This window comes from Spea bombifrons, chromosome 4 (assembly GCF_027358695.1).
Source record: "Spea bombifrons isolate aSpeBom1 chromosome 4, aSpeBom1.2.pri, whole genome shotgun sequence".
NCBI classification, from domain to species: Eukaryota; Metazoa; Chordata; class Amphibia; order Anura; family Pelobatidae; genus Spea; species Spea bombifrons.
This window is the reverse complement of record NC_071090.1, coordinates 31,231,289-31,256,855: the sequence shown is the minus strand read 5'-3', so window position 1 is coordinate 31,256,855 and position 25,567 is coordinate 31,231,289. Positions and strand designations below refer to the sequence as shown.

General features: G+C 38.1%; 1 protein-coding gene across 2 annotated transcripts in view; it reads right to left on the bottom strand.

The window, feature by feature from the left end:
• Nucleotides 1-9,025: 9,025 nt before the first annotated feature.
• Nucleotides 9,026-25,567, bottom strand: part of NEURL1B (neuralized E3 ubiquitin protein ligase 1B) — a 37,842-nt gene continuing 21,300 nt past the window's right edge. The window contains exons 2-5 of one of the 2 annotated variants that reach the window (XM_053464707.1): nucleotides 17,796-18,356; nucleotides 12,176-12,880; nucleotides 9,968-10,087; nucleotides 9,026-9,326 (exon numbers count right to left, since the gene is read on the bottom strand). In XM_053464707.1, the coding sequence (XP_053320682.1) occupies nucleotides 9,082-9,326; nucleotides 9,968-10,087; nucleotides 12,176-12,880; nucleotides 17,796-18,356 (1,631 nt within the window). In that variant the 3' untranslated portion in view covers nucleotides 9,026-9,081. The remainder of the gene's footprint in view (nucleotides 9,327-9,967; nucleotides 10,088-12,175; nucleotides 12,881-17,795; nucleotides 18,357-25,567) is intronic. The other variant, XM_053464708.1, reaches the window with a different exon arrangement.

The window sequence follows — 25,567 nt, the reverse complement described above, 5'->3', positions numbered from 1 at the left end:
TAGGTTGCACTTCCTAATGCATAGAATTTGAGGTTATATAAAATAGTCTTACACTTAGAACTAGAGTCTTTTTCTTTTTCAGAAAATTGCAATTTTATTTCTTTAGAAATGTTTACGCGAAAACCTTTTTTTAAATGTGAGCTGGTTCTCTAGAACTTCAAGAGAGTCTGTGGCCTGAGATCCATCTCAGTCCAAATGTGGAGACGCTGGTCATCATTCAGACTTTTGTTGTACCTTTGATAAATGTTGCTTTTGCAATATTTGAGTGATTGTGTACATATGTTTTTGTTCTCATGGGGTTTAAATATAATTTCGACTAAAAATGAAAGATGTATTCCAATGTTAAAGAACGGTCAGACAAAGTGAAAGTATAATGTTGCTGTTTTATAGGGTGTACATCAGTTCTACGTGGATGACTATTTCAGTGTCCCTACCTACTTGCTTGACACTACAGACTGGATTTTTGAAAACCTTTAAGCGTTACAATAGTGGGTTTTTGTTTAAAGAGAAATGAAACAAAATTACACTTGATTACATTTTCTAAGGAACTATGTAACTTTTTCCATTAGGCAACTGCGTTCTAGCCCTGATCGGGTACAACTTACCGAACCGATGACAATATGATGGCTCTGTAAGGTTATTGTCCCAGCAGTAATTCCCATGTAAATGCTGCTTCAGACTTGTCCATACACTGAAGCCGAAGTTGAGGGAAACAAATCTAAAGCATTTGCCTCTTTAGTACCACTTAGCCCATGAAATGCTATCTGAAATGCCTAAAGCAACTTTAAACTGGGATATTTATTGAGTTAACCGACAATAATGTAACTAGCACAATTTAGGTGAGTAAAAAAACTGCATTACCACAAATCAGAAACCATTACTATGGTTAGCAACGGGCAGGTCCTACTAAGATGTTTATGTATTCTTTAATATTGACAAACCGGGTAAAGTGAATAGAAAATGCATATAAATAAACCTCCTCTCCAGATAAAAAAGGTCAAGTTGCTGAAGCCAAGCCATATGAGGTGGGTTAAACAGCCAAGTCAACAACAATTGAACTAGATTTTAGGCATGCTTTCAGGAGGAGGTGAGATGACCTACTATTAGTCAAACTCCCATTCACTCTCAAATTGCAACAACTTAGTATACTTAAATAACTTAGCAGCTAAATATATGTTTTTTGGTTGTTTTTTTTGTTACTTGAAGGCATTTTATTTTTGGAAACCTTACCAATAACTTGTTGAGTATTGCAAGATCTGTAGTCCAACCACAAACCAGGCTGTTGTATTGATGCTACGTCTGCATGTAAGTTCAACAAAGGCGAACAGATATGGTTGTGTTACCTGGTCAATATGCACTTGACATTTGCTTCTGATGTGCTATATAATGTGATGTTTTTGGTTATATATGCTATATAGTGGGAAGAATATATTTTAAAAAGAAAATATTCCTCACCAAAGTATTTAATGCATGTATCAATGGAGCAGTGCTCTGCAAATGCAGGTATTTTTTGTGCTTTAGGGGGCCAGTCATATCCACGTTTCAATTCCTTCTCTTGTTGTTCGAGTAATTTGGACAGATGTTTAATTTAAACATCAACAAAGCAAAACACACGCACATTACACCTTTTCCAGTGTACTCTATGGTATTCTGCAGTATTATATAGTCTATTGTGTCGCTTATCACGAAGGCCATGTGCCCTGCTGTTGCATGCTACCAGTTGCTTTCTCTGTGTCCCAAATACTGTAAAAACATATAATAAAAAAAGTAGACTTCTTTTAATGATAAAGATAGCCTGCGAATGGCAATACCACCTCCATATTCACCTACGGTATTCCACATGTCTGCTCTCGGTGAGGAATTATGAAAGCAGGCCAGGGCGATGTGGTTCTACCTGTAATTCCAGATAGATAATAGTGATGAAGTTGGCCTACAAGCCATATTAGTCTTCCTGATAGTAATTATTGATGAAGGTGCCTTTTTTGAAACCCTTTTCTTTTCCTGAACTCAATTTGTTTGGAATTGGCTGGTCTCTCAGTTTTTTCATATCCATCATTGTGCCTTCTCACACTATAACATCATCTCTTGAAGATGGTAATGAAGATAAGCCATCATGGTTTTCCACAGTGATTGACAATACCAATGTCAATAATGTTGCGTTTGCAAAAACTTAAAAATATCAAAGTTGTAAATGATTCAGTTTCAAGATGCTTCCATAGTGTTCTGTCTAATGTAACCTGACAAAACTCTTTTCCAAGTTAATAAAATGTTTTTTTTTTCTAAGTTCAAGTCTCTGGTTTATTGACATGTTACAGCTAATTCATAGGAACATTGGTGACAATTCACATATGTAGACCTACATGTCTGTCTATGTATGCAAAAGCTACGGATTTATTCGGTTTGTTACCAGTAGGTGGCAGTCTAGTCTTGGACATGTACTGAGCAAATGAAGTATTTCTGGTATACAAAATTTTTTTTACATCGGCATCACTTTTGTTTATATTACTGGAATGAATAGTTTCAACTTCCTGAATTTGCTATGCATTATAAAGAGCTATCCCTGGCATATTTATCTGTGAAAAGGGCTGAGGAGCCCTGCATACTTTATAGTTCAATCAGAACTTTAAAGACGTCTCACTGATATCATCCACTTTCAGCTTCTGCGTCCATCTCATTACCTTGTCTTGTATCTTCTCGTTCTTCTGTCTTCTTTCTTTGTCCGCTGCTCCAAAGAGTCCTCTTTCTTTGTTTACTTCTCCGTGGACAACTAGACAGGGCCTTCTTTTTTTAAAATGGTTGGATGAGTTTGGTGTGGAAGAACTTCACTAGCCCGCATAGAGCCCTGACCCCATCGAACCCTTTTGGGATGAACTGGAACAGAGATTGTGAGCCAGGCCTTCTCATCCAACATCACTGTCAGACCTCACAAATGGTCTACTCGATTAATGGGCACAAATTCCCACATGCATCAGTGCAAGTTCCTTCTTTCTCTCTTCACTCATTAATTTTTTCCTGTCATCTGTATGACAAAAACAAAACCCAAAGCCATCCAGAAGAGTGGAAGCTGTTGTAGCAAAGGGGGTACCAACTGCATACTACTATCATCTATCTAGCTACAGTATATCTAATATTTACTTTAAAAATCCTCAAATTGCTTGTAGTCTTTTCTTATTCTTAAATTGAATAAGAACTTAAGTTGTTCAATAATCTATAAGCATATATAAGGCTTGCGGCATTTTCTAATAATGCAGGCCTTAAAGGACATCACATGACTCTGCTCAGTCCTGCTTCCTCTGTGCAGTACAAGAGAATGCAAAGGGAGGCCGCGCCCCCCGCTGGAGTCTGTGAGTGGCATCGAGTGAGCTGCAGTGCAGGTAAGGGGGTGGGGAAGACTGTTTGAATGAGTATGCGTGATTGAGGGAATGAATGAGTGTGTGTGTGTGTGATAGCATGAATGTGTAGGTGGGGGGGCATGGTACAGGGTGGCTGTAAGTGATGTGCAGACCCCATACTGCATCAATACACAAGGGGGGCAGCTAGCCGGGTTTCAGCATGTACTGGCTGACTTGGAATGAGGAGTGTGATTGCTAACAGCCTAGGTTCCAGCATTTACTGGTTGCCTGGGTATGACAGGAGTGTGATTGCTGTTAGCAATCACACTCCTACCATGCCAAGTCATTGTTTTTTTGTCCAATTGTGTGTTACTTACTTTTAATAAAAGTGTGGTTAGCACACCAAAATTGGACAAAAAATACAATAACAATTAATTTATATATGATTGTTGACAGCAATCACCTATCATGCCCAGCCAACCAGTACATGCTGGAATCTGGGTATGTGTGAGATTGCTGTTAACAATCATAATATATATAACATTGTTAAAAAAACTTTGTACAATTTTGGTGTGTTACTTGCTTTTATTAAAAGTGTGGGATTTTTTTATTATTTTTAAAGGTGGGGTGGTCATTTTTGATTTCGATAAGTGAACCCTGAATTTTCGATTTTGGTCCAGAATTTTCATTTTGGTGCATCCCTAGATTAAATAGAACTATTTCATTTTTACTTTCTAGGCCCAGAAATCACTGAGAGAAAAAGTAAAGGATTTGTGTCATTTACTTTATTTTAATCTGCATATCTTATTAAAGGCCGTATTTTCTCACAGTGAAAAATGAGTGCAGCCCGCGCGCGTATACAATTCTGATGAAGTGGCCCACTGCAGAAAAAACTTGGACACCCCTGGAATAGGGGTAGTTGGGTTTGGGGTTGGTAAGGCGTGGGTATACCTCAGGCCAGTGCTGGTAACGTGATATGTACGGGGCAGTGGTAGGGGTGAGAGAAACGCAGTTTCCTAACAATTCTTCTTTATATAATGTTGCCTCTTTACAGTGTTTTGCAAGCGCAGGGTAGCCACCCTGTTACTTTGTATCCTCACACCTTTCTCTGACAATTCTTGCTGCTTCCGCTGGAAAAATAAGCCTCTCTCTGCGTGTTCTTGCATCCATCTTGACCTTATTTTTAACAATTATTCATCCCCATCAATTATTCATCTCCTGTGATCCAACCTAGGATGTCCTTGCTGCTTTAGAAGGTGAGGGAATATCATTACGGCTATAAAAGCAGGTGGAGATCTGCATAGGTAACATTTTTACAATTACCTAAATATTTGACCAGTTAATGTGTATGAAATGCAATATAATACAAAAAACAGTGGCTTTTTGAATCAGGACGTTTTTATTTTCGAACAGAAATAATGCTATGGATGCATAACAGATAAAAATGTACAATGAAAAACACAAACTGGGAGGTGCAAAACAAACAATCAATATAATTCTTTTATACATACTATATATATATAAGCTTACAGTTGTATTACAGGCATCACAGTCATAAACCATAATTCAACAGTATATATATATATATATTTTCCAAAACAAATCAAGGGAAGATAATGGTTTGGAAAAATAATACAGTGAAATACGCAATTCTCACTCAGATATAACAAAGAAAGCAATTACCTGTGGTAATTTTTTTTAAAAACTAACATGAATGTGAATTTTTTTTTTTATAATTTTTTTGCATTTGAATATAAAAAAAAGTGCACAACACCCTTATTAAGGCACAGACAATTTCTATGCAAAATATTTATATTTCCATTAAAAGTTTCAAAGTTACAAAAAAATACACGGTAATTGTACAATGATTGTCTTCTGGAGGGTGGGGTACAGTTCAAGAACAGATTGATTACTGCTAAAGATTTGGACGGTATTGTTTTAATATAACCACAAAATCAGAGGCACGACCTTGAGGAACTGCATTTGGACTACCCTTGAAAGGAGTATAAAACATTGAGTAAAAATATAGTACCTGGTTTTTTTTTGGATTTGATTGTTAACATTATGAGGACTCATTTGCTGGATGTTATTAACTATAATGTCTCCAGGATCTCTAACCATGAGCACATGGTGGGCCTTCTAGAATGCCTGGAGATATCCTATGCACAAGAGCTAATATAATAAACCTTTTTTATCCAGATTTATGAATGTGTAGTAAGAATGTAAAATACCAGTGTAATATGCACAAATACGATGTAGCTGTGAAAAGGGGAGATATAATAAACAGATGATTCATGTCATACACGGTTTGAGCGCCAGTGCAGGAGTTTGTTCACTTAGTGCAACAGCCGGGGCACTCTGTGGGATGAAATTTTGGTTTCGCAAATGTCAATGTTTTTGTGGTGAGTGGACTTGGAAAAGTCAAGAAATACGTTTTAAGCGTTTAATATTTTCTTTTTTCCTCTAAAGTTCGTGAAAAATAGAAATGTAACATATTTTCAGGCCGTAATGATTCCGACTATATACATAGGACTTTAGGATTAAAATTCAGTAGGAACCTACTAGCCAAAATTCAGTTTCCAAAACATTTTGACACGTTCATCTGTAATTTTCCCAGGAAGCTAACACACTCGGGAGGAAAAAATAAATTAAGGGAATTATCTTCTGGTGATTGCTTTCCGTTAGGTCATTACTTCTATCTGATGATGGGATGGAACGCCAACAATAACGGTGTGTCTCAGAAATGGACAATTAACAGTGGATATGTGGCTTTATCGGAAATCAATGTTATGGTATCAGAACATTCAAGGAAGGCCCTGCTGACTTTGCAAGTATTGGAAGACAAGTTGTACCCATTCATTTAGATGGGTTGTAAGGTGCTTTAAAATATCGTAGATTGTCTCCCCATATTGTGTTTAAGCATGTTAGGATAAGATGGGATACTATAGTCTATATTGTCTAAATTTGGAGTTGTTACTCAACTGAGTTGTTTTAAAATTAGCAACCCATCAACTAAAGTAAACTCACTGGCCATATAGATTACAGAGAAGGCTGATTAGACTAGCACTCAAATGAAGTGGACTAAGTAACGCACGGAAACGTGTTTACAAAAAGTAGAGTTGATTCAAGTTGGTAGTTGGGGTTTTTAAAGCACCTGACGAAATGATCTTGACTCTTGGTTATGTTTTTATTTATCAAAGGAATAATGAAGAATTAAATGTTCATGGAGATAGAATGTGTCTGTTAGTAATTGAAGACTATCATTGCAGCAACATTAGTAGATAACTGAGCCTCTGAAATTGATCTCTTTTAAGACATGGGCCTTTCCAAGTCACTTACATAATCTCCAATTCTTTCTACCTACACTTACCGCACCATCTGTGAAACAAGCAGGTCTCTTATAGAAGAGTAGAATTACTCCAGATCTATGCGCCCGCTTGCTTCACCTAGGACTGGAATGAACATCCATTCTGAAAATGCAGTTTTTACAAACTAATCACAATGTGACCTTAAAACAGAAAAAGGAAACCACAATACAACACACCTAATACAGTCAAGAACAAACCACTGATTATCTACCACAGCGCACGCTCGTTCAATAAAATGAACACGTGTGTCTTACACGCTACTTGTACCACATACTCCACTACTTTTACTGAAAAAAGGTTTTCTGATACTTTTTCTATTATATCACTAGGTAACTGTTTTTTATCAGTAAGCTGCTAAAACAAAATATTACACTGGAAAAAAGAGGGGCCCAAAACCAAAGGAAGTACATTTTGTGACAGCCTTCTTCGATGACCATGTCAAACAATCAAGTTGTTTGCTCAGAAACAATGGTAATATAAGGTGTGCTATATCTGTGGGTAATATAATATACATTATCCACAAAGCTATGTGCTTACATTTAGAGGCACTAGTTTCAGCCTTACCAAAGGGCAAAGGTGGATCTACTTATAGGTTTAGTCTCATGGATCCGTGAGAAGCATGCAGGCATCCGGTTCTGTTTCTTTTGTTTAACTTGTAACCTAGGTTTTCTGACTCCTGCATTTCATCTTGAGTTTTATTGTTGTAGAAACAGAGATGGTAATACAGCGTATGAAGTGCAGTCCATTCCATTCCTGGACTAGCATTCTCTTAAGATAAATCTACGATTCTATGACTCCCACGGCTGCAAGATAATAACCGGTCGGTGGCATGGCAGAGGATCCATTAGGCTAGATAATAAGGTGTCATTTGTATAGTGTGCAGTGAGTATGTGTGAGAATGAGCCAGAAATATCACCACAATTCATACCCATCCTAGTTATCATATAATGGTCTAACTGGACCCCAAGGCAGAAAGTAGGCACAAGATAATTAACTAAGTGAGCAACACTATTATAAATATCCACTGATTTCTAAATAACACTTAAAAAGCACAAAAAAATACTCAAGATACAGAGTAACAGTTGGTGTTGTCGATGGTTTAGGATGATAACCATTGTGCTCGGTGGGATGACAAGAAGCAGTGGACATATAAAAGTTCAATGTTCTCAGTACACTGTAAGTAGCACAACAAAGACATAAAGTATAATGTACAAAATAACCTTATTCAGTATTGGCTAGTAACTATGGAGAACTGATTAGATACTCTCCATTATCTTGAACTGAATCAGCGCAATGAAGGTCAATGAGCAGCAAAACTGATGTCCAGCAGATACCCAGTCCATGCTCGCCATTTATTCTCGTTTCCAGTTGACCAAAACAAGGCACCACAGGATATATGCAAGATCAGGTCGAGTAGAATTCAGATGTATAGGGTAAGACCAAAATTGGAATGGCAATCCTTTCAACTTCCTTTACACACTTAGGACAAACATAATGATTTTGAAACAGTTACAGAAATGACCAGATGGATCCAAACATCCAAATATGCTTTTCCTAGAGTAGGAAGTTGCAAGTAGAGCCATTCTTCTGTTCAAACAATTCTTTTTGTTTTATCCAGAGCATTTGATGTTACTGCCATACCCATTTTAAGCATCGAGCACCTTTACAAAAATACTCTTTATTCACATGGATCCCAAATACTAGAATGCTATAGGTAGAGAGAATTAAATGCATGACCATGACTTTCTATTATTTCACTTCTTTAACCTGCTATTTTAAAGTAAATTTTGTATTTGGGGTTCAGAATTGTGTGCTTTAATTTAATATAATATATAATATGGATTACAAAGGCAGGCTTTCATGCGTAAATCTTAGAAAGTAACTAGTTGGAGTTAGGTTACTCTGATCTACAAATAATCGGTTACATGGGGTTAGGGCTGTTTTGAGTATGCATGATACTAAATACGGTGTGCCTGTTCTATAAAACGCAAAGGCACTACTATATTTTGATTTGGCTTGTACTGGCATCAAAAGATTTTCTTAAATGGAGTATGGTTAATTATTTTGATCTAATTGTACCCCTGAGTAAAGGCACCTCTGAAACGGTTTTGTTGGTCAGCTGTTGAATTCAGCAAATACACCTTGTGAGCCTGAACCGCAGACATTTTTTAGTTCTTTTTCAACTGGCCATTGACTGATGAAGCACACTGCGCTAGTGCGAAGACATAGGGATACGTATACGGTGCCGTGTCTGTCATATCCTTAGGCTTATTCCAAAGCGGAAATATAAAGCACGGATGAAGGGAAAATCCCTGATTTAAAACATTTTCTTTAAGTAGAAGTCAGCATAAAAATATCCCCGTGAACCCGAATTTCCATGTTTAAGGACGGTAGGTTTTAATGACATCTTTTATGACCCTCCGGCAAATAGGACAGCAGGCATTGACCTGCCTTTTTAGCTTCATCCCGCAGCTGCTGCAGAGGCACATGTGTCCACAGGTATAAATCACTGTTTCCACTTCATTGTCGAAACACACGGCGCACTCTCCATCTTTGTTTCCCTGGGGTTCCGGTGGAACAAACAATGGAGACATGGGAGGACTCATAGGGGAGCTGGGAGCCGTCACTAAAAACAAAAAATACAAACCCAGAGTTAAACAAAACAGTTGATATTTCATATAAAGTAAAGCTCAGTATTTTTAATAATTCGTGCTTATGAAGAGTTGAGGTGCTACTCAAGGGTGTTCTTCAAGATCACAACCTGAGATGTCTCTTCTTAATGCTTAAGCCACATGAAAACTAAAATGGATCTCACCTTAATTCCTCCAATTTATGATAATACTTAATACTGCCCTTTTGTTTAGGTAGATACATCGTGGCAACTTTAGTATGATGAGTGAGAACTAAAGGTCTATGCATCGTTTGCCACACAATGCAAAGGTAAAATGACTCCCAACTAAAACTTTGAGTGGAAGTGCAGCTTTAGACAGCCACTGTAGATAAAAGAAGCAAGAATCGAGGACATATCACTTTTTATATAGGAGAGCACCTGTGCAGAGAAGTCCTTGAAAAGGACAGTGAAGTCTAATTTGAAATTGTATAACAACTATATACCAAAATAAAGCTTATAGATTAGAATGGACAAAAGATGTTGGAAGGCAAGCAATATTTAAGCCTCATTATGTCTTTCTTATTGAACTTATTATATCCACGGCATAAACAGTCATTTGTTGTCAGTATTTGTTAATTCCAGTGCCTTTAACTTACCAAGGGAAGACTCAGAGGCTGAAGATGATCGGTTTACACTGAAGGCCATATCTGAATCACTGTCATACTGGGAACCACTTGGTGAACCAGACGGGGAAAGAACACTAGATTGTACGATGCCTGGGGGAGAAAAAAAAAGGGAAACATGTTATTAACCCAAGGGGTTAATAAGGAGCTGCCACATAATGTCCAAATATTATAATTCTTTTATTTCTTACTTTTATTTTGAGGAATGTAGGGATATTGAGTGGGTTAACATTAGACCAATTATCTATTTACCCAATCAAAAACCACCTTTATGTATAACAAATAATATATGCATAAATAAATAATTTATGTAAGTAAATTTATGTAAAATTATAACTTTATGTTAAAAGAAAATATAAATGCAGAACAGAAGAACAGGTTGCCCTTTATGCTTCTATGATTATACCTGTGGCCCTGTTAACGCCTAGGTTTATATCAGTTCTGTTCTGGCAAATGAAGAATAATTTCTTATTCTTGGAGGAGGGACATTATTTTATCAATTATAACAAATAATTAGCTATGAAAACTTACAGGCAATGTTAGCTCGAACACTACAGAACCAATACAGATGCTTTGTGTCTTGATATTGGCAATACTGCAGCTGACAAATACATATAGTGTTTTAAGCCCTTTTTGTATACAAATTAAACAGGATGTATAACAAAAAAACTATGTAAAAACATAGCATTTCTGTACATCATATTTATTTATCAAGTCTAACTTGGAAAAGCTCACAGGTAACTCCACTACTATAACTTCTACTTCCATAATGCTTATCTAGCCAATGGCTGACTATAACCACAATGGAGGTTGTAGTTCTCCCAGCAGCCAGAAAGCGAACTGATTGGGGTTTACCTATCCAAAGCGGGGCTGGATGGGACAGAGTTGAGTAGAAGTTAGGAGCCAGACAGACAAACAAATCTGCAAGACAATCCGGTACTGTTAGGAGTCAGAAAGTACACCCATGGGGAGCCATGGCTACTTGTCTCTTGCGATTTGTTGAGTATTTTGGGAAACATCTGTTGGAAAGCAATTCCCATTAACAGGATGTGTGTGGTGGGAGATGACCCCACAGCAGCTATTCTTGATGGACATTCACAGACAAGCAGTGGCTACACTAGCATTTTCACAACCCGCAACAGTGTTTGTTCCCACACACGCGGCCCAGTGGCTGCCAGGAGCAGATCACATCCCACACAGACAAAGATTTCCCCAGACTCGAGACACTCGTACAGACGCAGGGCACATAATCTATGTGAAGGTCTTGGGAAACACATTTGGACTCCAGACATTTTTCACAGGAACAAAAGCTAAAAACCACAATTGCCGTTCCTATTCAATGACAACATGCTTCTCACAGGAAAGCACGGTAACATATGTGATCTAATTAAAGCTGATTTATACTTTTTAGATTTAACATTAATGTATATGGCGGGAAGAATTTTCTCATCAAAACACTAAACACACAGAAAACATGGTTGAAAAAAGAAATCTGTTCTAAATAACCTATATTTCAGGGCTTTCCAAATGCATGCCTGGTGGCAGATAGCATACTGTAGATTTTTTTTTACAAATCCATTAAAACGCTAGACAAATAATTCCTCATGATCTTTTGCTGAACTTTAGTGTTTTTCACCATGTAAAGGTTATCCCTGAAGTAATTTCTCTCTATCAAATAATAATGTAAAGCAATTCGTTTAAGAATGGGCAAGAAAGAAACAAGGGGTTTGCAGGACTTTGACAATATATACTGCATTTATAGAGTGCATGAACTAATGCCTTCATTGCATAATTTAGTACAATGGGGTTCTGTCCAAGTAATTAATAGGTACCAAATGGATCACGGCAGAGCGCACACCCAAGTAATGTTACCTTTTGAGTTTTCTCCGGTAAGCATCAGAAACAATTTAAATTACCTAAACTTCCTAAATCATCAGCAGAAACATAGTGAATGTGAGTCTCCAACAAGCACTTGGTTTGTCCATCTAAAAATTTGACAGCCATAGTTGGAGCCCACAACCATCTATAACCCTATAAGTACTGTATAGTTGAAGGCCACTAATATGTTCTTGGTCTCTATTGGTGGCGTATGAATGTACAAATTAAAATATATATATATATATATATAATTTTACCTATTACAGTAATTTAATTGTATGAATAAGATTAAATTCAACCTACCCATAAGTCTCAGTTGATTGACAATCCCGTGGATGGTGAAAAACACCCAAAGTGGCTGGGACGAGTCCACACACATTAGCATCCCCCTGCTGTTACCATTGATGCCGTGATGAATCTCACCATTAGGCAGAAATGAAAAGCTATGGATATCTCCATAACTAAGGGTAAGCAAACCCTGTTGAACCACCCAATACTCCTTTCTGTCCAAAAGGTACTCGGGGTTGGACGGGAGTTCATAGGTCCGTAATGTACCTGGATCACAAGAGGTTATGCCAAAAGACAGGGAGCCGTAGTAAGGGAGTGGCAATTGGCCTGTCTCCAGAAACAAAGTCTCGCCAATGTGCACTGGTCTTTCTGTGAACACTATAGTCCTGTTGCTCTCTTGCCAGTTGGTATATGCCACTGATCGGTCTGGGGACAGGGTGATGTCTGAGCCTCTAGTGGTATGAAAATGCATTTCCATGTCTAGTAATGTGGGCATACCCTGTGCACGCTGCCGTCTGTTTGGGCAACAAGGGATGGTGTGGTTATCTGTCTGAGATGACCGGCGACCCAAGTTCAAGTTGGCGATTTTGGCTACCACCTGGTTATTCTCCAGTTCATTGTTGTTGAAGTTGGCAGAATCATGGCTGGTTTGGGGTAAGCATGTGCTCAGGCGAGGACTGGTGAGGCGGCCAGGCAGCATGGTCTCAGCAAACATGCTATCTGTAAGAAATTTTGAAAAAAAAACACACATGATGATTTTGAACCTCAGTTTCTAGCAGTATATCAGAACAGGTGCAATCGGACATTATTAAACATGCGGATAACAAACGTGGCTGTGCACCCAAATATCAAGAATTAAGCATTTCATTTATGAACACATAGTATGGTGTTTATATACACATTTTGTGACATTTAGATATGATGAACATCAAACATTTTGACCTTCCAGGAAAAAGGACATCAGGAAAGGAAAGAGGGATAGAGAGATTTCCACATCATAAGTTGACCGAAATCCTCTGGTTCCAAACCCGACACCAACTAGATTGTCTCTGCATTTAGAATATTAATATCCTTTTTTGTTGTCCGTGAAGAAAATAGAACAGCAAACAAAAGGACAAGATGCCTTGATTAGAAATCTTTTTCTTTGGGCTGGCAGATAAAATAGGGTTTTTTTTGTAACAGAAAGACAATAAATCGAGATTACTAAAAGGGATGCAAATAATAATAGTACGGGAACAAGGCGCCAGCAAAACGATGCGTCAAAGCATCATGTATGGTGATAGCCAGTGACAGACGTATGACATACATAAAACAAATAAGAGGACGGTGTGGTGTCTTAGAGAAGTGATCTTCAGGACACAGTATCAGTATTTCTTTGTAAGCTTTCAGGCAGGGCCCTCTTTACCCAATGTATGGTTTGTCTTGGTCTGTCAATTCTAGTTTCGTCATACCCCTTGAATGTATGGACTGTAAGAAGCGCTGCATGAATTGTTGGCGCTATATAAGTAAAATACAATATTAATAATAAATAATAGTACTAAAAATGATAAGTGGATTTTTCCTTCTTTTTCCCCTATGCAAAGATGGTGGGGGGCACATTGGAATACTCAGTAATCACATAGCAAACCCAGGCCTATCTATGGAGATAGTGTAAGTATGCTCTTTCAGACCCACCTTTTTTTCAAACAGCCTTTTATGGCCAGGCGTTTGCGCTGATTTATAAAAGGACAGTGGACTTGTGTAAACAGTACTAGCAGAGAAAAACTGAACTTAAAATATCACGCTACTTCATAAACAAACGCCACAGCAATAATGTCACAATAACCGCAAAATAAATATACAGCCAACGTGAAAACATACATCTAAAAGACGGATTCGTTATAAGATTGCATCAAGAAAGTATTATTTGAATTTGGGACGTCACAATTTCTGTCACGCATGGTTTGTGTTCTATAAACGATGGTTCGAATCCTGGGAAATTTCATACCATTAGCTCTGTTCTATTTCAAAGCCTTTGTACAAATATTCTGTGCTTTTTTGTCATTTAATAAGCATTTTTTACTCTCCCTTTTTAAAGAGACAGTTACAGCTTCTACGATACATGTTTCTGTGACCATTTATGCCACGGAGGGGTATAATTACAGCAAAGAACATCATGTTTTGATGTTGCATGGCTAAGTGCAATTAGTAGCAGTGATGCAATAACACTGCCCTCCAGTGGCTAAAGCATCTAACTGCAAGAAGCCTGGTTTACATGTCATTGGCATGCACTGTGCAGACTGCATCTGACTGACGGTGGTGCTCAGAGCCGCTGAAGGAGTAGTCCATCTTGGTCTCCTCTCAGCAGGAGTCCAAACCAATTGCTGTATTAGCACCATTGCACAGACAGTGCCTGAGTGCCCAAACGTAAGTCCATGTATTGTCTTCCTGCCGTGTCCACTCTGATTACCACTTGTCCCGGAATTAAAGGGGGTGCCCCTGTTCAAGATTTACCTTGTTATGTCCAGGAAAAGCATGTGAAGGAAGGAATATGATGGCGCTATATAAAACAATAAACAATAATAAGGACAAGAAGAGAGGGTGTGTGTGGGAGAGGTGATGTGCTGTGCAAGAGCGAGAGGAATGTTGAAGTGTACCTGTGGGGAGGGATTTTTAGACTGAGGAGATGAACAATGGCTGAGTCAGTACAGATCCAAGAGGAACTGACACTGTCAGCGCTAAAACAGGTTGTGCAGGTATATTTGTTATTTTTCTGACGTAGGTATATGCTAGTTAAGGATGCACCTTTCTCTTCTTTCCTCCCTTTTTGCTCTTATCTCCGCATCTGCTCTTGCCTCAGCTCCTTTCTCTTATCTCTCTTCTTTTCTCTCTTTACTGTGTTCTTTCACTTTTCTCTCTTTCATTTCCTTTCTATCTTCTCCCCTTTTTTCTCTCCTCTCTCTTTTCTTCCATGTCTTTTATCTTTCCTCATGTGCCTCTTCCTTCTCTCTCCTATCCTTTATCCCTTGTCTCATCTCCCTCTCCTTTCCCTTTTCCTCTCCTCCTACTAAACCGAACATTTTATTACGTTCAATAAAACCACTCGATATTCAAAAGAGAGATGATCAATGATGAATAATACAAAATTAAAAAATAGTTGGGAAATAAACAAAAAAGTCAAAAATGTGAAAAAAGTAAAAAAACAAACACATTGTACCCAATTGAAACCCAAAAAACTTCACTTCCCAACAACCTAAATATAGAAAAAGTGTACAGTGCCACAACCTGCCCTACGCAGTCCATCACTCTTATCCCTGGAGTAATGTGGCCCCTGCTGCTTTTTTGTGAATGAGTTGTGGAGAAATGCGATTTCAGTCTGATGAGTAATGCATGTATAAGAAATATGCCTATGTCTCGTTCATTTATAGGAGGCCCTCTAGGACAAAATCATTCTAACCTCTGAACGCTTCTGATATACGACAGATATAGGGGCACGCAAATAGTTTTCCCCACCCTTTATACATAAATACACACGCACACACTAGTTTCATGTTGGGACTTTTCCATAACAGGCAATGCGATGAGCTAATGTATTTGTCAAAAAAAAAAGTGGATGACAATGGCTGCAGAGAATTTTTCAAAGTACCTGTAATCTGAATGACGGCATAGCCTTGAGACATGATAAACATAACACGTAATATTGGGTGCAGGATTAAGGGTTTTCATCCGACCTCTTAAGACTTTGTGATACTCAAGTGGGAAGACACATATAGTATCAGCAATTTTACTATTCCTATTTAGGGCCAGTGACACTACTCCGACAGCGAGTCTCAGATGACATTAGTGGCTTCAAAAGGGACAAGATAATCCACCATAACAGAAAGCTACTTGTGTTTATAGCCCTCCGCGCAGCGTGGTATCCAAACTCACATCCCCATACCAACCTATTGGACTGGAGTCGTAGTGAACTCCTCTGGCGTATTTCATGTCATCTATTCTAAGCAACACTAGCATATATGGGGTATTCTATAAGCAATCCCTGGGTAGACTAGGGATGCTATACGGTTAAAACCCCCAAGAATAATTACTGTGAGCCTTTTGTACGCATTGTTTTGTACAAATTGTACGTAAAGGTTACCGTGCCGCTTGGAGCCTTTAAAGGGTTTCCAAGACATTTATTTTAAACTGTAGTCTTTCTATACATTGCCTAGAATAAAATGTTTAAAGAAAACAAGTTGTAAATGTCAAGATATGCCATACCAAAATTTACCATAAAGTTAATTGCTTTGCAGGTTTTTTTTTAAATGTTAAGGGAGATTTATAATGACAATTTTGTTATGACTCAATGGAAGAGTACATAAAGATATATCTAAAATGCCGATTCCAAACATCGGGTCAAAGCTACATTTTGTTTTATAGTTAGTGTATAACAACTGAGATACAATTCAAGATGTAGCAATCTATAGAGCCTTTCGGTGCCATGAGCACCAAGTACAGGGAAAATACCCTGAATGCCCCATGAAGCAGCTCAGGGCGGCAAAGTCAACTTCCTAAACTAAGACATTTACTAGGATGGGAGTTACAAGACACCTGACCCTGCCAGCAGCATGTATAGATCAAAGCCCACATGATCCAGTCTCTTGTCTAAATGAGCTAATTTGTTGGTCTGTTTTTTCAAATGGCTGGAAGTTTCCAAGATCTTTAAAAGTGAATTAGAGCACTCCTGTATTTACAGATAAGAGGGGAAGCTGGAGTTTCTCTGGAGGGTCAATTGCTGGACTTTCTAAAAACCCTGTCGGATAACAGAGGAATGCAATGCAAGAGGCCCTTAAGAGACTCTTGTAGGAGATACACAGTAGGCAGTACAAATGATGTCTGGAACTGTGGAGGGGGGCTAGCTAAAGAACCGCAATAAAATGATGTATTTACTCGTTCCCTAGGGCAATTACACTAAATAAGTCAAAGAAGCCCCTTGCCACATGCATCAAATAGGACACTTGAGTCTGTTATTCAAATATGTTCCACTTACAGTAAGTTCGCCATATAGGTACACAATTCATCAATAAACCATTAGCACATACACAATATACTAATACTTAAAATTACTAATTCAGTGTCTGATCGTTCTCACACTGCACTTGTAAGCCTGAATTCACAGGTAGTCAGAAAATGGTGAAGCATAGGCAGCAAGCCAACGGCGGCCTGACCTTTATAGTTGTCATGAGTTTTCTCTAGACTGACGTTCAACATTGCATAGTTTTGGGGTCAGTCTGTAAGCTTAATATTCACAGCATTTTAAACGATCATTTCAAGAAGGTTATGTCTAACGTTGCAGGGTCGTGTTCCTATTTTATTCTGTGCATTGACGTTACTAGTGTATATGGCTGACATAAATGATGCACCCTTTTCTCTCTCTCTCCCTTTCTTCTCTTTATTTCCTGTCTTTCTCTATCCTCTCGCTCTCCTTTTCTTTGTTCTTTCCCTTTACCTCTCTCCTCCCCGTTCTCCTCTCTTTCCCTCTTCCCTGCTCTCTCTCCCGCTCTTTTTTCTTGCTACAAGTAAACATTGCTTGAAATCAATGAGCACAAACAACATAAAGAAAACACAACATGCACATACACTAGATAGATGGTACTGGCATAAAATAAAGCCTTACCTAGTATTTGCACTTCCTGGGTAATGCCATACACATCAATGAGGGCCCACAGGGGGCTAGAGACTTTAACACCGCAATGAAACAATATGGGTTCCTCATCGTTGATACTGTAAAAGACCCTTCCATGTCGATCTACCCAAAATGCTAAGATATTGTCCCTCTGCGCAAACCTCTCCGGCAAAGCTTTGGCCCAATACCCAGGTCGGGTAACTAAATCTGGGCATGCATATTTGGGTATGTCTTCTGCCTTCATCTGTGATGGGTCATGTATGGTGAATCCAAAACGTAATGCCCCGCTCCAGCCATGGTGCACTGACACAAGCTTTAGCCGTACTTTTTCGTAGAGATGGATGGGTCGACTGGTAAAAGTGATTCCATTGCAAAAGCTGTTGCGCCGTATGGCTTTTCTCCCATGGGTGTCAAGTCGGATATTTTTACCCTTGGCTTGGCTATGAAATCGTGGAGACTCGGTACGGGACAGGACAAGTCTCCGCTCCTGGCCACAGTGAAGAAATGTGTAGCAAGGTCTACTGGCCACAGGGCGACTGTGATGGTTTGTGTCTGCACAAAGAAAACAGAGGGGTTTATTGCATGCATACAATTACAATACAAGATACATGTAATAATAATAACAGAAGCTGCAAAAGCACACAAGCTTGGAAATACAAAGTCATTTAACTCTTTAAAAAACAGCTGGTGTCCTAGGACACAATGCATTGATCACTCCCTTTCCCAGGAAAAACCCCACAGGTAGTTTAGTGGTTAAAGGTAGTTTGGGGTTTACTTTCCGATTTATTTTCCTCCGGACGATCTAAACTGTTATTTTCTGAGTAGAAGTATGTGTGGAGCATTTCCTACAATACATTATGAATTTGTTTTCAATCACAGGACGGTATGTTTGGCTGAAATGTAAAAGGCGACAGGTAGTGTAAATCAACCAAATTGGAAGTTACGTGCCGTTCATCAGCGCTTTAACTTCCTTCCTTTTCCGCAGTGCTGGAAAATGTTAACCCTTTAACCTCTTACATCACTATGAAATTAGCACATGAAAAGGTACCATGACAATAGCCTCGGAAGCTCTACACAGAAAAGCATCGTTCATACAGTAGGCAGTTGTGATGATCTGAATGGAAAAAAGCATTTCCAAATCCAATGAAAAATGTCAACCATCCAAAAACTTTGTCTGGTTTTCTCTCCTTTTAAAAAAAAAATGTTGATTTAACAAAGGATAACCTGAATATCTGTATAGGGCTACGAGCCCCTTGTTTCATTCAACATGAGGAAAACACATGATAATGTCCACTGAAAGGTCATTTCAACACAAAATGACTCCAATGTCCAATTCTTAGAATGGTGGCCTATACCAACTTACCGGTGAGCATCTCTAGATTCCAGATTTACTTACAGTATGTAAGAGAAATCTTTGGAGGGAGAACTCACTTTTGTTTTTTTTTAAGGTGGAAGTATCTTTGTGCATAGAGTTCCTAAAATAACACAGGAACTGAAGTTTCCGGCGGCTTTTCTCCAGATGGAAAGACTTTTCTTATCGCATCTGGACCCAGGAGGATAGAAGATACAAGGTTATAAGCCAAACTACGCTAGCTCGGTGGAGCTAAAGGGGTGGTAAGGGATGTTCAAGATGCCAAACAATACGTCATTAACTCTAAAGAAACTAAGCCGTTTCCCCCATAAGGGAAAAACAACCAATGCATATTTCCATTTGATTCAAAACTATCATCCAACCCAAGAAAATAAAGTTAAAAAATTTAGTTTTTTACAATTTCATATAGGATGTAATGCTGCAATTTAAATGTACACCTGACATGTTTCTGGGAGTCCACCAATCTGGACAACAACAGGCTACGGCTCATGAGAGTCATAGTCCATCAAGTTCTACAGAACAACCACTAGATTACAAGTATTCATATAATAGCATTTCTATACCCTCACCTTTAAGGACCGTCAAGATATGTATTCCTTCATTGACAGGGAAGACACTAACGGGTGACATGTTAAAGTATTCTCATGTATCTGGTGTCTGTTGCTAAATGGCACGACCAACAGGAAGAGTTATTGTCTGCTGTCACAAGCACTCTAATTTTGGGGCACCCGGATAGTGCACAGTTACTCAAAGTGCAGACAGACGCAGCTTCTTATGGACAGTTGGTGGACTTGGTATATTTAGCTCGGCACACATCTAAAAGCGGCTGGAGACGGGCAGGGAGGGGGCTGGGGGACCACTGGACTATTTCGGAATGTACGCTGCAAAGCTCAGTACCATTCAGCTAGAGCTTAAGCAGAACTCTCATATAAGGTCAAGAAGAAAAGAAGAAATCAGAGATAAAATTACTTCAAGTTACAGGAAAACAAAACATAAAACACATTTCATCTATTCGGTCACATAAAGGATTTAATAAACGAACAGGCTGATATATGTAACAGTGAGTTATTCACGTTATCTCACAGCGTGCTATCGCCGATAAGAAAAAATAAATAAATGCTACAATATGAGGTTATGTGAGTAATGTACAAGTAACGCGCTGGCATTCAGGTCTGGACTGCTTTTTGTTCACTGGCCTTTTAGAAAGATCAAAAAAAAAAAAGACATTTTCCACTACAACAAAGGTTTGGCTAGATATTGGCATGATCTGAAGGGTCTATTCATTAAAGTGGGAGTTCATGGGAAGCTTGAGGGGTTTCGACTCCTTTAATCTACTATGCGCTATAAAGTGCCGTCCCTGAGATGGCCCTGTATAATGTACAGTTGAAACGGTAAGGTGACTTAAAAATTCTCATTGATTTGTACATGCTCTTTATGTGCGGTGTTATTACTATTATCGACTTTTAATTATATAGCGCCAACAATTTACGCAGCGCTTCTTATAATATAGCCATTGTACAGCACTATGGAATATGATGGCGCTATATAACACAATAAATAATAATAATACATTCAAAGGGTATGATAAAACTAGAACTGACAGCAAGTTTACAATCTGGAGATTAGAGAAGTGTTTTAGTTTTCCCTTCTATTAATATTTTGCCCAAGCCTGGAATTTGGATAGAATGCCTAGGCAAAGGAAGGGATGATTATTCATAAATAGAATTCAATAAAGAACACAATTGCTTTTAATTCCATGTGTCTCAAAATAATTAATTACTTTTTTTTTTACTCTAGTCATGTAAGTAAAGTGGAAGAAAAGCCTGGTTCCATAGCAGCACAAAAGTTTTTTATTAAATTATAATTAAGGTTTAATGTTTTATGGATTTATTGGGCAAACGGAATAGCACTTATTGGAGACGGGTGGTCCTAATATATTAAATCTGTTTAATGTATGGTTCTTGACTCCAAACCTTTAAAAAGTCTTCTATTTAAGCGCAAAGGCATTATATTTGTGTAAAGTACGGTGAAACAGAGAGAAAGTGAAATGTCAACACGTTTACGGAGGTAAGTCTTTATCCACCGAAATGCCTGGCAGGTTGGGCTACAAGTGATAAGAGAAACAATGAAGAACTGGATTAGCTTATTTTCTTCATCTATAGACATGACTTTCTTCTGCATTCCGTGATAAGGCTGTGAAAGAACAGAAAATGGTTTTCACCGTCACTGGGTAAAGCCGGGGATTCAAAACGCCGTGTCCTTCAAATGTCTCTCCATAGGAGTCAAGTGAAAATAATAAATAATATAATGAAACCAGTAAAGAGTAGTTAATATATAACACACTATAATAACTGTCTATATAGACAAGTTATCATACATTATTGAATCGACTGCAACGGTCATACTATAGTACAAAAACAGCTACTGGTTGACCTAATTTGACCTATGAGGAACCCTGTGCTCTGTAAAATCTGAACAACCATTCTTTAATTAACAGTATAAATAACAGGAAATGACATTAATTACACCAACCTGAATAAAAAATAAATATCGCATGCTTTTGATTTCCCAGCAATCACTTAATGAGAATGCGTTCTGCGCTTGTTCCCATTCTCTGTCATGTGCTTAGGGAATTTATATTACCGAGCTGATAAGATAAGGGACGGCAGGTGTTTGCGGCACTCCCTACCCAAACTGACAAATACAGTAGGGACTGTGTGAATGTACGGGAATGGTAATACATTATAGTGCTGTGAATGCAATAAAGTGATTAACAAATACATTATCCTCATCTGAGTGCACAAACCGTCCATGCATAATTGTGGTACATGCCATTATTCCAAAGGGCCAAATATGTTTCAGGGTGTGTGGCTATGGCAGTAAATTTGTGACCAATTAAGGTATTTAGAAGGAAAATAACATTTTATTTACTCAGATTAATTTCTGAACACATTATTGTAATTTTTTGGGCTGTGAAACACTCTGATACACTCATACCCAGAAAACTCCTAAAAAAAAGAGAAATATCGAGGAAGGAAAGATCTTAAACCAAAACTGAAGCCATGCTGGTGATGACAGGGCTGCCTTGGTACATGAAAGCCAGCATCTATCTGAATAAGTGTTGCCAACAGCTAAAGTGTGTGGTGCTGCCAGGTGAGTGGTGGCATGGGCAGCCAGCAGCTCACCGGGCATTTGGCTGGTGTGCCAGACGGCCAGCCCAGGCCTGTATCTTACATTAAAATATATCAATGTCATCCCATAAAATCGAATGGAAAATTGTAACCTTCCCAGTATTTAACATAATCATATAGTACAATGAATAGCACGTTATCCCATAAAAACGAATGGAAAATCATAACCTTCACAGCATGTAACAGTCATATAGTAAAATGCATAGCACTGCAGTAGAAGAGTTGGAGGTTAATACAGTAAAGGAACATAGTTATGCATCAGATACATATATGGCTGTCACAATAGAAAGAAAGACCAAGTAAGGTTTAAGATATTACAGCAGGTAGCCCAAGTAAACCCAAAGAGGAAGAACAGATCAAAGGAGAAATGTTCTTTAAGCTAAGTCATATCAGAGGCAGAGTAGACAATATCCACGGCATGGCTAGAAACACCACCAAAATGTTATATTACAACCAAATGATTCATGACCACCACGGCAGCATGGAATTCCTTTCTAGAAGAAGCCCTTTTTTAGATCCTTTGTTGTTTGGCGTACCCACTACTCAAAAAAAAAAAAAAAAAAAGAGCCGCAAGGCGATAGAATCTGAGGATTCTACGCTCCTTCATAAAGTTGTTGTTCCACCTAATATAAATTTTCAGGGAATGCTCAGTTAGGTACTGATAGGTTGTTGACATATGAACAGAAAAGGCTCCATGTTGCCTCTAAGTGATTAAATCTTCAGAGGAAATTATAAAATGGTTAATTTGCTTAATATGCTATTCAGCTAATGTCAAACATTCACTCCTGTATGACAGTTTATACTTGTTGTAATATTTTAATCTATCCTTGAACAAACATGCAAGATACACCTTTTAGCAAAATGTATGATTCCTTGCGGAACGATCATCCTTTTTTATAGTCTGGATATGGAGCATCTGGTGTTCTCCTCAGGTGTGTGACTGAGAATGAGTTCCATTCAGCTATACCTTCACTTATCTCTATTACCAGAGCTGCAAGGAAACCTCTCTCATATCAAAGGCCATTTTGCCGCCAACATGCTTACTCCGGATGCAGGAAAAACCCAAATCTGGCTGTACTTTGTCATTCTGGGACACCATCTGCATTTTAACTGTATGGGAGATAGCAATGTGCTCAGCCCAACATTACGCAATGTGAAATGTACTCCTTCTTAAGGAAATACATTAAAATGAAGGTCATCCGTACCTAAAAATATAGAAATACAGTTTAATAAAAAGCAAGACCCCAATTTCTTCTTGTAACTATTGGGCATTAAAGGGAAAGTGGCAATATATACTGTCTTTATTTGGAAAAAATATAAATCCAACACAATTAATAAATAAATACACTCACCAAGTTAAAATATGATCAAATATTCACATATAATCGAAAAACAATAGCTGGTTTAATAGTCTCCATGTTCTCGTTTGGAGCAATTAACAGACTGATTTTTTTTTATGCAAATGTATTCAAGCAGGCACAAAAATATTTCCAGGCTTCAACTCTTAAGTATAAAAACATCTGCGGAATTGACTTCACAATGCCACAATACAAAATTACGTTATTAACGTAGCATATGTTTGTATTTATCGGGTTGGTTAATACAATTGTAACGGTTTTCACACTTGAGTAAGCCATTGTGGCTGCAAATAAAATGTGCTTATGAGTTATCACCTTTTTCATATTAAACTGGAGACAATCAACATCTTTCTGGTAGAGGGTCCTCCCCTTGTTAAGAGGAAAGCTATGGGAACGAGGAAGAAATGAGTAAGTGAATATTTGTGGTCAATCCCAGCTAATCAGCCAAAAGCCCCTAAAGACACAGGGAGACAAAGTGGAGTATTGTTTGTAAGAAGATATATAAGCTGGATGCAAACCAAAGTTATATATAAAACAATCCCACACTCTCTGGGTTATAGTGTCAACACAGGACTGCCGTGATACACTATTCATTTTGTAAGGCTAGTTTCATATGCAAAATCCAATAACAGTGCAGGATTTCCAGATTATGAGTATAGGTCAATTAGAAAGTGTAAGACACTGACAGGTACTCCAATGCGTGTCTAAAAAACCGGCGAAAATCTACAAGTGCCCATACTGAGCAGCAAGGATCTCACTTTTTGGACCCAAATTATGGAGAAACGTAGAAAGAGGAGGTGAGAAATGCTACTCCATTGGCATGTAGGGGCCATTAAAATATTTTTAATGCTTAAAAGTTAGATTTTTAAGATTTGTTATTTGGTGGCTTCCATTAAGGACAAAACCGGTTATTAAAATTGTCAGGACTTAAATAAATTGAACTGTACAATTTATCAAATGAATGGCTCACCATTTACAGCGTATGGCCTGAAATGTTGTACGACATTGACTTCCAGCCTACTGCTAACTTATTATGTGTCCATAAGGTCACAAACGTAATGAAAAGGATATAGTAGAGGACATCTTAAGCAGCTTCCAAGAATCTTCCAATCCTGCCAGATGCTGGATGGAGACAAAGTTCAATTCATGTGGGATTCTTCAAAGTATAGCTCTGAGCCCATGCTCTCAGGATTATTACAGTCTATTTGACTACAGATTCCAAAGTGATAGAGTTCATACAGATGGTAAGCTTCAGAAATCTGACAAAATGTCTGCCTCTGAGGGGTCATGTGGTAATTAATGAATATTTTCCAGTGTTTTCTGCTACATACTGGGAGCAAGCCATCTACTCATAAGTATAGAGTTTAATCGCAATAACAGACTGATGTGTATGGCTTCAAGATTATATAAAAAAAAAATCTTAAAATGTTTACATATATCTTCAGAAATCTCCTCGGAGTCTCATTTAATCCATTTCAAATTATTTCTCTTTTTTTCAATTAAAAAATGCAAAAATTAATTCATGGATTAATGGAGGGCTGTGGATATTACTAGGAACATGAGGACAGCTCAGGTGCAAAAGTGAAAAATACATAAAAAGTAAAAGAGAGAAATACTAATTTGTAGGTCTACTCAGAAAATGTTTGAGTTATGTAGAATCTTCTTAGGCTTGTGTAGAATCTCCTTTTCTAGCACTGCTCAGATGGTTGAAATAGAGCAATTCAGCTCCAAGTCAACTCTACTTTTCAAGTGCCAATTTGTAAAATCAACTATAGATCTCGAGAGGAGGAGGCGAGCTGACACATAACCCCATTAAGAAAACAAGTCTGACAGACTAGACAA